This window comes from Acomys russatus, chromosome 21, assembly GCF_903995435.1.
Source record: "Acomys russatus chromosome 21, mAcoRus1.1, whole genome shotgun sequence".
Taxonomy (NCBI): Eukaryota; Metazoa; Chordata; class Mammalia; order Rodentia; family Muridae; genus Acomys; species Acomys russatus.
Window position 1 is genome coordinate 24,646,120 of NC_067157.1, and position 13,091 is coordinate 24,659,210.

The 13,091-nt window shown below is 42.5% G+C and overlaps 1 protein-coding gene across 4 annotated transcripts in view; it reads left to right on the forward strand.

Moving 5' to 3' along the window:
• Ncoa7 (nuclear receptor coactivator 7) overlaps positions 1 to 13,091 on the forward strand; it is a 127,265-nt gene that overhangs the window by 56,967 nt on the left and 57,207 nt on the right. For all 4 annotated transcript variants that reach the window (XM_051164604.1, XM_051164606.1, XM_051164605.1 and 1 more), the window contains exon 3: positions 2,875 to 3,095. In XM_051164604.1, the coding sequence (XP_051020561.1) occupies positions 2,875 to 3,095 (221 nt within the window). The remainder of the gene's footprint in view (positions 1 to 2,874; positions 3,096 to 13,091) is intronic.

Consider the following 13,091-nt stretch of genomic DNA (forward strand, 5'->3'; position numbering starts at 1 on the left):
AGTGCCTTCAGTTATCACCGGGAGAGGGTAAAATGGGGACGTCAAGTGGAAAAATCCAGAACATGAAAAACCAGCATATCTCAGGAGATAGCTACAGAGCTAATTTTATGCACCTGCTATCTTCTAGAAAAACAAATCATTCTTGAATGATGTGAAAGGTTCGTTTCAAGCAAGTTTTGATGAGCTAATGCATAGAACAGGACCAGCCAGCACACCCGCGGCCAGCATTTTTGAGAAGGAGGTCAGGCCTGCAGAGACCACTCCCTATAAAAAGACGCTGATCTCTCCAGAGAGCCAGGTCACCACACAGTGAGCTTCATATAATGATTTGATCGGGAAGTTTTTTTTTTTTTTTTTTTTTTTTAATCAGAGGCATTATCAGACCTAGCTTCACAAAGAACCACCTATTCTTTTACCAGTAAAATGGCTTAAAGCCTGATAGAAAAAAAGAAGGTACTCACTGAAAATATTCCCTTTTTGTAGTTGATTTCTAGTCATGTGTGTGCATGGTTTGGGGTGTGTGTGTGTGTGTGTGTGTGATGTATACTCCCTTGCAACTTTTCCCACTTGTCTTTTAGACAGTTTACAAGAGTAAATGAAAATCTTTGAAATGGACTCCCTGGTGCTCACTGAAAAAACAACAGCATATAGCATACTTGTCCCCTTCCCGTTTCAGCGCTAGGATCCCATCCTGTGCAGACCCGTGCATGCCCAGTGCATGCTGCCTCAGTCTCTGTGAGTCCATGTGTGCATCAATCCTGTTGATTTAGAAGGCCTAGTTTTCTTGGTGTCCTCCACCCCTTCTAGCTCCTATATGTTTTCTGCCTCCTCTTCCGATGGGGTTCCCTAAGTCCTGAGTGGAGGGGCTTGATGGCAGCATCTCCTTTAGGTCTCTGCAAATTGTGTGGCTATGGTTCTCTACATTTGTCTGTGGCAGAAGGAAGCTTCTCCAATGGATGGTGGCTGAGCAGGGCACCAGAATGTCATCAGGAGTCATTTTCTTGCTACATTTTTTTCCTTCTCTTTTTGTCTTCCTATCTCGGGCCCCTGGGCTATCTAACCTCAGGTTCTTGGTGACCCAAGAAGTGTTGATGTGGGTTCCATCTTGTGGAGTGGTTCTTAAGTCAAATCAGACATTGGTCCCAGAGCTTTGTGTCCTTATTGTATCCGGCAGGCGGGACGCCATTGTAGATCGAAGGGTTTGTAGCTGGGTTGGTGTTTTACCCTTCTCCTTTGGTGGCATGCAGAGTGCCATCCTGTCTAGACCAGAGATGCTAAATCAAAGGGGGGGGCGGTAAAGGCACTATGTGGGTACCAGTGTGACTTCTCTTTGTTCAATAAGCTGTGTGGGTAGTGTCTTCAGCAATGGCAAGAGAACCGTGTAACAGAATGCAAACTGTAAATCTGACATCTCTCGCTACCCAGGCAAGAGAATCCTATCTCCAAAATATTTACAGGTAAACAGAGTGCCCAGGTACACGAGGCCCCTAGGGGCTCTTCTTTTGAAAGAGCATATGCTCCGTAGAGCACAGACTTTCTCAAGGACTCATTGACTAGAGGTGTCCATCAGTTCACTGCAGAACTTCATCCTTGGAAAATATTTTCAGGATGATAAACTTCAGGTCAGACACCTTGGCCTTGGGAGTAAAGAACAAGAAGCATCAAATATGTTCACTAAGTTATCAGCAAATGCATATATTAGCAATCGCAGTGATTATTGACTGTTCTGTACTGTTGCTAGGGGATTTTGGATCTTAAGAGAGGTTGCACTATAGAACTCTTATAGTGTGTATAAAGACCAGAGTTTCACAGACCAGAGTTAGGCCTTACAATTCTTGATGTTGCCTATAAGTCAGTATAAAACATGTTTCATACTCAGTTCATATGTATAACTGAAAACCATAAACACTTGAAAAAACATACATTGCCCCAAATGGGGCCTTATAGATGGGTAATTGTATCTTGATTTAAAAACAGTATGGGCCAGGTAATGATGGCCCATGCCTTTAATCCCAGCACTTGGGAGGCAGAGGCAGGTGGATCTCCATGATTTCCCAGCCAGCCAGGTCTACAGAGTGAGTCTGAGGACAGCCAGGGCTACATAGAGAAACCTGTCTCGAAAAACAAAAAACAAATAAAATTACTCGGCATTTCATAGCCTATAGAAAACTATTATTTTTCTTAGACCTAGAATGTATCCCATACTTATCTGAGATTTAGTATTGTAGATGCAAAATTGAGCAAACACCCTTGGTCTTCATGTTAGAATATTTAAGTGGCTAGAAAAGAAAAATAACCTGAATAATTTTATGAAACTGTCTTCAGACTATTAACTATTCTTCCTCTCTCCTCCCCTTTCTCCTTCTTTTAAGTGAAAACATGACTGAGGCTAAAACCCAGTGATTGATTGTTTATCATGTATAAACCCCGGGTTTAATCCCTAGTTCTAGCAAAAGAAAGGTGGAGGAAGACCGAGGCTCAGTGACACATGCCTATAAAGCCCAGACCTTGGAAGTCTGGGACTAGATGATTGTAAGCTTGAAGCTAGTCTGTGTGCTGTGTGCTGAAAGTTGAGAGAAAGCAGGGGGGAGAGGGAAAGGGAGTGAAGAAAGGGAGAGGGGGAGAGAGAGAGAGAGAGAGAGAGAGAGAGAGAGAGAGAGAGAGAGAGAGAAAGAAGAGAAGAGAGGAGAGGAGAGGAGAGAGAGAGAGAGAAGAGAAGAGAAGAGAGGAGAGGAGAGAGACAGAGAGGAGAGACAGAATGTCATGAAGTGTTTTATCTTTCAGATAATTCCATTTCATAGTCCCACAGTATAAAATTTGGATGTCGTGTAACAAATTCTTCAATGTTTTCCTTTTTTGTTTTTTCATTCATAGGCTGAAAAAGAAAAAACAAGCCAAACAAAATGCAGAGATAGTCTCAACTGCAGCCACGAGGAGTCATTTTGGGAAAGAAGATGCTAATTCAGCCATTTTGGAACAAGACAAGTCCAACATCGCAGTGGAGGGGGAATCTACCACTGATGAAAAGAAGAAGAGAAAAAACAACCAGTTGAAGGAGATCAGGCGCACGGAACTGAAGAGATACTATAGTGTTGGTGAGTACTGGTGACACTGTTGAAGTATCTTTAAAATTCTGTCATAGGCTGAGCATGGTGGTGTACAACTACAATCCCAGCACTCAGGAGACGGAGACCAGAGAAATGGGAATTCAAAGCCAGCTTGGGTTACACAAGACCCTGTCTCAAAACAGTAACAACAATAGCAACAACAAATTGTTGTGATGATTTTCTCCCCATGGCCCCATGCTCCCGCAATAATGATTAATGAAACTCAAAATATAATTACAAATACCTAGGCCATATAGCTGGCTCTTCTCTGGCTAGCTCATAACTTAAAATAACCCGTTTGTACTAATCTGCATTCTGCCATGTGGTTGGTTACCTGTGCTCAGGTACCATGCATCTGTCCTCACATTTCCATTCCTGGCTCTATCCCAGACGTTTCTGCCTGCCAGATGTCCCACCTTCTATTCTACCTAACCTACAGGCTATAGGGTTTTTTAAATTGATGCATCCATAAAATACACAAGATCGTCTCTCAACAACAAATTGTAACAATTTTTAACCTAGATCTTGTCATTACAAATTTGAGGCCAACCTGGTCTGCAAGAGGAAGCTCAGGCCAGTCTGGCCCATGGGTAGATAAGTGCAACCCTATCTCAAAATAAACAAAACCTTCTACCCTCAAAAATCAAAATCCATAATTGTTAAAAACTATGACTTAGGAGTCAACATCGTAAGAACAGTACCGGCTTATAGATCAATTATTCATGTCCCTGGTTCTTATTGTATATGTTATTTGGTGTAAAAGGATAGCTGTGAAACAATGTGCTCTGCTCAGCCTTACATCTTTATCCTCTAGCAGGGTTGTCAGTCACATGCTGCGTGCTGATAAACCTTTTCCCTGTAGGAAAAATAGGCTTGCTTTTTTTTCTTGTTTTCTGTTGGTGTTGGCATGTGTGTGCGTGCATGTGTGTGTGTGTGTGTGTGTGTGTGTGTGTGTGTGTGTGTGTGTGTGTATGTGTGTGTGTACTGGAGATGGAACTCAGGTCTTCAGATGTATGAGGCAAGCACTTTTCTGACTCAGATACCTCCCTGTCCTGACAGAATCTCTTTAAATATGCATTTGGTAGAAGACTGAATATATAGATGAACTGAATACTCTGGTTTTACTTTCTTTTCCGTTTCCAGACAATTCTGCAGGATATTGGTAACAGTATAGCCATTGAGGTGAAATTGGCATGTGGTTTTACTTGGTAGCATGAACTAAAGAAATTATCATTATGTCATCTCTCCATAATAATAGTGGGGGCCACTGGCTTGGAGATTTGGGGGCATTTCATCAGGAGACCCAGTGCTGGCATCAATCAAACCTCTGTGGGGAGGACTAAATCTCAGGCCTCCTTGGCTCTTAACTCCTTGGCCATAGTTGACCAACACTCACTCAGATTTTTTTTTTTTTATTAATTTATTCTTGTTACATCTCAATGTTTATCCCATCCCTTGTATCCTCCCATTCCTCCCCCCCCCCCCATTTTCCCTTTATTCCCCTCCCCTATGACTGTTCCTGAGGGGGATTACCTCCCCCTGAATATTCTCATAGGGTATCGAGTCTCTTCTTGGCTACTTGCTGTCCTTCCTCTGAGTGCCACCAGGTCTCCCCCTCCAGGGGACATGGTCAAATGTGAGGCACCAGAGTACGTGAGAAAGTCATATCCCACTCTCCACTCAACTGTGGAGAATATTCTGACCATTGGCTAGATCTGGGAAGGGGTTTAAAGTTTACCTCCTGTATTGTCACTCGGATTTGATTGGCCTCAATCTGTCTGTTGTCTTCTAGAGTGGCATACCAACATGCAGTTCTGAACCACCAGGGGGAGCATCATTCCCGTGCCAGGGCACTGCTTCTTTCCCTGCTTCTACTCCGGATGGGGCAGGACAGTGAGGAGACTGTACAATGAGATGACCTTGTCTGCTAAAGATTTAGATTTGCCCCATAAAACTCAAAGAGAAGACTGGGAAGCACCATTATTTTGGGGACGATTCTGAATTGAGGAGGGCAGGCTGTCCTGGTCTGAGACAAGCCCTTAGGGAAATGAAGTTCTGAAGAGAGACTTTTTGCTCACAGAAAAACAGCATATGCTGATTAGCGCAGTGTGTGAGGAAGAAAAGGGGCGGTCAGCAAGTGACAAATTTGGAAGCTCAAGAATGAGGAAGGAAAGAGATGGGGCTTGGGTTTCAAGAGGTGTTTTTGAAGGGCTGAGTCAAAGATGCCTGTTAATTGCTCATTTACAAATGTGACTCGAGTCTCTATGTAAAAGAAATGATCCAAGGGGCAGAGAGGCAAAACAAGCTAGTGGTGGTAAGTGACACCATGGACTCAGAAATGCAGGCTGGGAAAGGTAGAGGTGAGAGTTGTCTTGTTTGGGTATGGAAATTATAAGGGAGCGCTCGCGCTCTCTCTCTCTCTCTCTCTCTCTCTCTCTCTCTCTCTCTCTCTCTCTCTCTCTCTCTCTCTTGCCCCCTTCCCCCAAGACAGAACCTCACCGTGTAGCCCTGGCTGTCCTGGGACACACTTTGTAGACCAGGCTGGCCTCAGACTCAGCCCCGCCTCCCTCTGCCTCCTTGTGCCACCATGTTCTGACAGAGCTTGTTTACTTTACTTGTTGGGTATTATGCATTGCAAAACTATTTCAAATACTAACATTCAGAAAATAACAGAACTTAATACCATGGTAACGCCAAAGCTAAGGCCTTGCAAAAAGAGCATTAATTATGCAACTACAAAGTCTATCGAAAGCAGTTAACTTTAGATGGCTGCCCATATTCTGCATATACAGTATGATCTGCCTGAACTAAAGAAAGATATTTTGACAAAAAAAATTTTTTTTCTTTTTCAATTAGATTTCTTTGTCTGTGGCTCACTGAAGCCTTGGGCAATAAGTCACCACTCTCTCTGTGTCAGGAGATAGTAATGAGTGTTGTGGAGAAACTGAGTCACTTGGATTGCCTCACTATAACAACATGGTCCTGATGCTGTAAATGTTGTTTTGTTTTTGAGAAGAGAGTAGGGACAGAAGGAGTCACAATAAGACAGATTGTGTCAGAGAATCCGAGACCCGGTATCTAGCACAGCACGCAGAGTCAGTAAGTATCAGAATGCTTCTAGAACAAGTGGAGTCAGTGTTCTGTGCTTGTATCTATAGTTGCTAATTCACTTACTCCATTTATATTGCACAGACTCTTAATTTGTGTAAAGGATGGAGAGAGGCCTCAGAGGTTAAGAACACTTACTGCCCTTACAGGGGACCCAGGTTCCGTTCACGGCTGTCTATAACTCCAGTGCCAGAGGATCCAGTACCCTGATTTGGCATGCGTGTGGTGCACAGACATGCATGCAGGCCACCCCCCCCACACACACATGCACACACACACACACACACATGCACACACACACACACACATGCACACACACACACACACATGCACACACACACACATTTATACCTAAAATAAAATTCTTAAAAAAATTGTTTCGTAGTTCTGTTTTTAATTTAATAGCTTTTTAAATTAGCTGTTACTGAGTTTTTAGAAAAATGTTTAAAGACAGAGCCTTACCTTGTAGCACTGACTGGCCTGAAACTCACTGTGTAGATCAGGCATGACCGTGAATTCACCGAGATCCTCGGGCCTCTGCTTGGCCCCTCTGCTCCTGCCTTTGCCATGCTGAGATTAAAGACATGTAATGGGTGCAACCACATCAAGCCAAGTTTTATAAAGTTCACTGGATCACTTTTAAATCTCCCTAAAGATGATTAATTTACGAAGGCATCAAACTCTATTAGGTTGGCGATAAAGTATTTTTGCATTCAAATAATGCAACTTCTTTCATGTTAGGATGGTGCACATGTTGCCTTCTAAGTCACATGGGTAGAATGGGGATATTAGAAATATTAGAAATGCAGAGATTTCAGTGTAGGAACGTTCTAAAATTGAAATATACCCACGCATGTGCAAGGATGAGAAGAGACAGAAAAATTTTGTAAGTCGAGAAATAAGGCAGTTTGGAATAAAGTGTGTTATTAAAATAACATAGCATTTTGTTGTGAAGTGTTAATGCTAAGGATTCTGAATAGCAATGCAGAAACTTTTTAAATATTTTTTTTCCAAGACAGGATCTGTCTGTCTAGCCCTGGGTGTCCTAGAACTCCTGTCCAGGCTGTCCTTGAACTCACAGAGATCCTCCTGCCCCTGCCTCGTGAGTGCTGGGGTTAAAGGCGTGTGCTACCATCTCCTGGCTACTTCAAAGGAATTTTATCTGGAAAGCCGTTATATTGGACATGAAGGACTCAGTACGAGTGCGGCATTTTGTGATCACCAAGGCCAAAGACTTGCTTTTGGAAATTGTTTGCCACCTATAGCTCTCCTTTTTCCCAGGCCCCTCCCCTTCCTCCAGGCCCCTCCCCTTCCTTCTTCTCCCTTTCCTCTTCCTGCTCTCCTTCCCGCTACACTTCCTTTCTTGTATTGTTTTCTTCTGTCTTTTTTTTCCCTGAGAGGGCAGATCTGTCTTCCTGTGTAGCACCAGGCTGGCCTCTGATTCATAGTAACTCGGCTGAGCTGAACTGAGCCTCCTGGTCCATGGTTGAACGTGCGCATCTTTCCCAGGCTGGCCTCGGATTCACAGTAACTCTGCTGAGCTGAGCTGAGCCTCCTGGTCCATGGTTGAACGTGCGCATCTTTCCCAGGCTGGCCTGGGATTCACAGTAACTCTGCTGAGCTGAGCTGAGCCTCCTGGTGCATGGTTGAACGTGCGCATCTTTCCCACCGCTTCATTTAGTTTTACAATAACACATCTATGGCGCCTACGTTCACCACCGATTAACGAGAAATGGTTCAAAAGCTGAGATTTTCTGCTTTCTCTTGGCTGTAATTTCTTTTTGTTTCTCATGAAAACATGAAAGTAACCAACAACTGGGTTCTTTCCCACAGTGGCAACCTCAACAACTTTCCATACTCGGCTCACTTTTTCTAAGGGTTTTGCTTTTCTTCTTAAAACCACATGGCTGAGTTTCATATCTGTCATTTTTGTTTCAACTCACAGGTTTAGAGGGCCAAGGTTATAATATTATTTTTGTAAGTTCCTTTCCAAACATAAATAAGCCAGGCCATAGAATATCATCTTCTGCTCAGGAGTACACAGCCTTCTTGTACTTTTGTTTTAAACTTGGAAAGGATATAGGATTAAAATAGACTTTTATGTGGAAAGAATATGTTGAAAGCCTAGGGCCTAGGAATGTCTCTCAGTGGTAGACAACATGCTTGCATGTCCAAGACTTAGTTCAATTTCTAGTTAAAAAAAAAAATGACCTGCCAGGCATGGTGGCACATGCTTTTAATCCCAGCACTTGGGAGCCAGAGGCAGGCAGATCGATATGACTTTGAGGCCAGTCTGATCTATAAAGTGAGTCCAGGACTGCTGAGGCTACACAGAGAAACCCTGTCTCAAAAAAACAAACAAACAAACAAACAAACAAAAAAAAACAGAAATAAAATAATTAAAAAAAAATTTAAATGACCTAATTAACATTTTTTCTAGAATAAGCAAGAATATAGCTAAGAAGAAAAATAAATGATAAGAAGGAAGATGTCAGATCTGGGGGGCAGGGGGAAAGGCTTGGAAGAAGGGTCTGAGGAATACACACACACACACACACACACACACACACACACACACACACACACGTTCTTGGTGAAAAGACAAGAATCTTGTTAACAGAAGCAATAACCAACCACTGTGATACAGAAAGCGCACATTCAGGAGTGAAAACTCTTATTAACAGAGAAACCAAAAGAGCTCACTGTATGTAGGCCAGGATGAAGGAGAAGACACAGGTTAGCTGTAGGAGGGTTTATGGGTCATGGATAGAGGGCTTGAAAAATATTTGTAAATAAAAGTATGAAATGTTGTTACATGGCCAGGAATAGAGGTACATGCTTTTAATCCAAGCACTTGGAAGAGAGAGGCAGGCAAATCTTTGAATTTAAGGCCAGTTTGAGCTATGTAGTGAATTCCAGGGCAGCCAGACCTAGTAGTCTGTGCTAGAATCATGGAAACCTTCAGTTGGAAGGAGAAAGTTATCTTTCAAGCTTGAAGACAAGACACTCCCAGACACACCAAGTGCCCAGAAACATGCTTCTTGTGCTTCCTGAAGCACACTACGGAGAGAGAGATGGTTCAATCTGAAGCACATCAGAAGTTTGCCTTTAATAAAAGAAGTCCTGTTAACTGGTGGTGAGCACGACAAAAATTAAGCCTAAAAATGTATGGTTATAAGCATGAACGCGAAGCGCATTCTGTTTCCTCCTAAACCCTCATCCAGCCCCTCATATTGATACAGTAATATAGCCACTGTATAATTCTCAGACATACGAACATTGAGCAACAAGAACAGAAAGAAACCAGAGAGTGGGTCTCTCCATCTTTCTCCCCTTGGCATTCATAAGTACCCGACAGGCTGCAGGGTGCCCTTGCTCCCAGAAGTTAGCATAGGCCTGTAGCGAGAAGGCTGTGTTGATCAGATCAGACTTCCATGCTGCTCCAGCCTCCAGCTTGGGCTTCAGTGAGTTTCTGTCCCATGTTCTACTTTCAACGTCAATACTGCTATGGAAATTTCTATCCAGCCTGTTTGTAAAACCTACCTTACTTTAAAAAAAAGAAATCATATTATCAGCACCGGTAAACCTTGGTCTAAAGCAAAATTGTTCTAAAGTTCAGAACAGAGTTAGAAATTGTAGTGGTTTGGGATTGTGAGTGTCTGTCTGTACATTAGTAACGGTGAAGCAAAGGGCTCGGAGTGAAACTGGCTTTGCCTCAAGGAGAACTTTTCTGTGTTCTAGAAACCTCCATCCCTCCACCTAACACAGCCTCTTGTAACCTGTCTTTATCGTTGTTGAAATAAACAAACACCAAACAAATGCTGCTACCATCCAAGAAGCTATGTGTTAACAACCAAGTTCTCCTACAGGTCACCCTGAGTTCAGAGATTACACTTGTCATAACCGTAGCCCATCCGTGTGACAGTCACATTCCCTAACCACGTACTGTTCTGCATAGTGGGAAATCTCACAACATGAGACATGCCCGCGTGTGTTGGACGGTAGTGCTATGATCACTGGTAGTTTCAGTTTGAAAAGTCAAATCATCATCAAGCGAGGCAGAGAAGCCACGGGGGGGGGAAAATTCTATCTCTGTGACTGGGTGGCTTATGAACAATGGAACTGTTATGGTCTCCAGGCTGGGAAGTCCTTGGTGATCAAGACACTGGTAAACAGAGCCTAGCTGGGCACTGTTTCCTCCACTAAATATATTGGGGAAGCTGGCGCAGGAGTCTCTTTTGGACTCATTCATAATATTCTGTCTTGGTGCCTGGCCACCTGCATGAGAGTAACAATATCAACATAGGAATTTTAAGGGACATAAAGGTCAGAACCACAACAAAGATGTCAATAGTGAAGAGTAATCTGGTAAGATCTTTGTGGAGGACAGTGGCTATATTTACAAAGAGCCTTTTCTTTTGTTTGTTTGTTTGTTTTCAATACCATTTGATTCAACAATTTTTTCTGCTAAAGCTCACTGCAAGGAAACAGTCAAAATTATTAGCAGTTTTCATCATAGTGACTATCACTGTACTACTTAAAATAGCATGAAACTTAATTAACATAATTGATATAAAATGTATTACTAGGTATCATTTTTACATGATGCAAGCACACTGTTAATTAAATGGAAACTTCCCGAAACCATATAATGGGAAATAGTTGTTAAGTAGTGGTTCCATTTTCATGAAAAAGACAGTTTGCTTACAAATATGTAAAATTCGGATGAAGAAGAGCTGGAAGTGGATGCACCGGAGGGTAAATATTGGGTGTCTCTAAATGGAGACGAGACAGGTTAACTGTATTTCTGTAATTTTGTTCAAATGAGTGCTATGGTCTGAATTTGTATCCCTCCAAATCCATATGTTAAAGTGTGCATTCCCTTGGGCCAGGAAGATGGCTGAGCAGGTAAAGTGGCCTGCTGCCAAGCTTGATGACCTGAGTTCAATCCCTTGGACCCACATGGTGGAAGGTACCAACTCTCCCAGCTTGACCTCTGACCTCTGGGTGTGCACCAAGGCCCACAAGTGTCTACATATGCACATACCCACATGGGGGTTGGGGGGGGAGGGTGGATACAGAAGAGACACAGAGAGAAAGGAGACAGAAACAGACAGAAAACTGAAGAGAGTGAGTGAGAGAATGGGAAAAAGAGAAGGGTAGGGAGGGGTCTTTTAGAAGAGTATAGAGCTTGATGGTACCATTCTTGTGGTTGAAATTAAGACCCCTGAGCGGTCATGTCCTGTGCAATGGGTGAGGGCAACTGCCAGACTCGATTTTCTAGGCCTTTGATCTTGAATAATGGAAACTAAATATCTGTTGCTTATTAGCTACCAATTTGTAGTAATTTACAAAGGAACTACAATGAAAGTCCTGTATAATTTTGATTCATATGTGGTTGGCTTTTTATATGTCCTATATTTTCTTTTAAAATTTAATTTGTCCAATTATACCTGTGATCCACTTATATAAAATGAGGAAAATATAGATAAAAAAAAAAAAAAGAACTTCTGAAATGTGTCAAAGGATCGGAAGGGGAGAAGAGACAACAGGTGTGAGGAAGGAAGGCTGGAAAGAGTGTCTTTTGGATGAATGTCTACTGTGGGCTAGCTGCTTTCTTTCCTCTTTGACTTCACAACTCCTCGTGACATACAACAGGGAGCAGTAGCCTGTTTTACAATGTTAAAAAATGAGATGATGGGGACTATACTAAAGCAAATGTCGGCCTGCATGTGACTGAAACCAGTGCCCTGCCCTCTGACCACCAAAGCAGGAGTGAGGCCTCAGGGAAAGTCAACTCTGGAACAAAACCCAGGCCAACATAAAACAGACTTCTGTCGCCTTTGATACTTCCTCTAGAGCATTCCTGTTTCTTAGTCCAGAAGAAAGAGCAGGCTGAGGGCGAACTTTCTTCCCCTAGGCTGTAATCTTTATGATGGTGGAGTTGACACTTACCTCAATTCATTACTCCTAGACTCAGTCATATGTGTAGGCAATGCTCGAAACACCTATTGGCTTTATGGCTCATATAAATCAGGTGCTGACCAAACCAACTGGGATCATCTGTCCTTACATATTTACAAAGTTTCCGGGCTGTCACAGGGGTTATTACATTCATTACTCAGCTGGGAGGAGGGTGTCGTGGAGGACTGTGCATGCTAGAACAGTTTTCAAAACAGACAGTTCCCATTCAGATTGACTCACTTTAGTTAAACACTAACAGCATTAAATAGCAGCACTACTAACCAACCGTAATAATAATATACTGGGTGTGCTGTACTTGAGAGAGAGAGAGGAAGTGGTATGTATTCCAGGATACCCTTTGTGACAGAGGGTAAAATAGAGTGTAGTCCTTCTTGACACATATTTTTTTCATTTTGTTTGAAAGTTGTGACAGTTCATAATTTGGTTTTTTTTTCCCAGAAGTTACTCATCTCTCAATAACTCTAATTAGCAACATTAGCATATTAGGTGTGAAGAGAGACAGAATAGAAGATGTGAGCATCACTGGGGGAGATTATGTTATTCCCTTTTGCAGAAGCCCAAGTCCTCTATTCAAAGTCACATATGAGTTTAATTATTATGTTTTCCTTGAAAAGAGAACCTTTTTGTGTTTCCCAGGCTGACCTCAGCTCCTGACCTCAGTTGGTCCTCCTGTCTCAGCTTACTGAGTAATTGAGACTGCAGGCATGCGTCACCACATCTGCCTCTATTTTAAAATCTTGAATCTGTCTGTATGGATTTCAGTGATCTAATTTTTCCTGACTACCCAGTCTCATTTGGTTATCTCTAAGGTCTTGTTTTTCTCACTGTTGATTGCTCTTCCAGAATTGCCTTTCCTGACATCCCTATTCTACATATTTATTCAAATTTGCA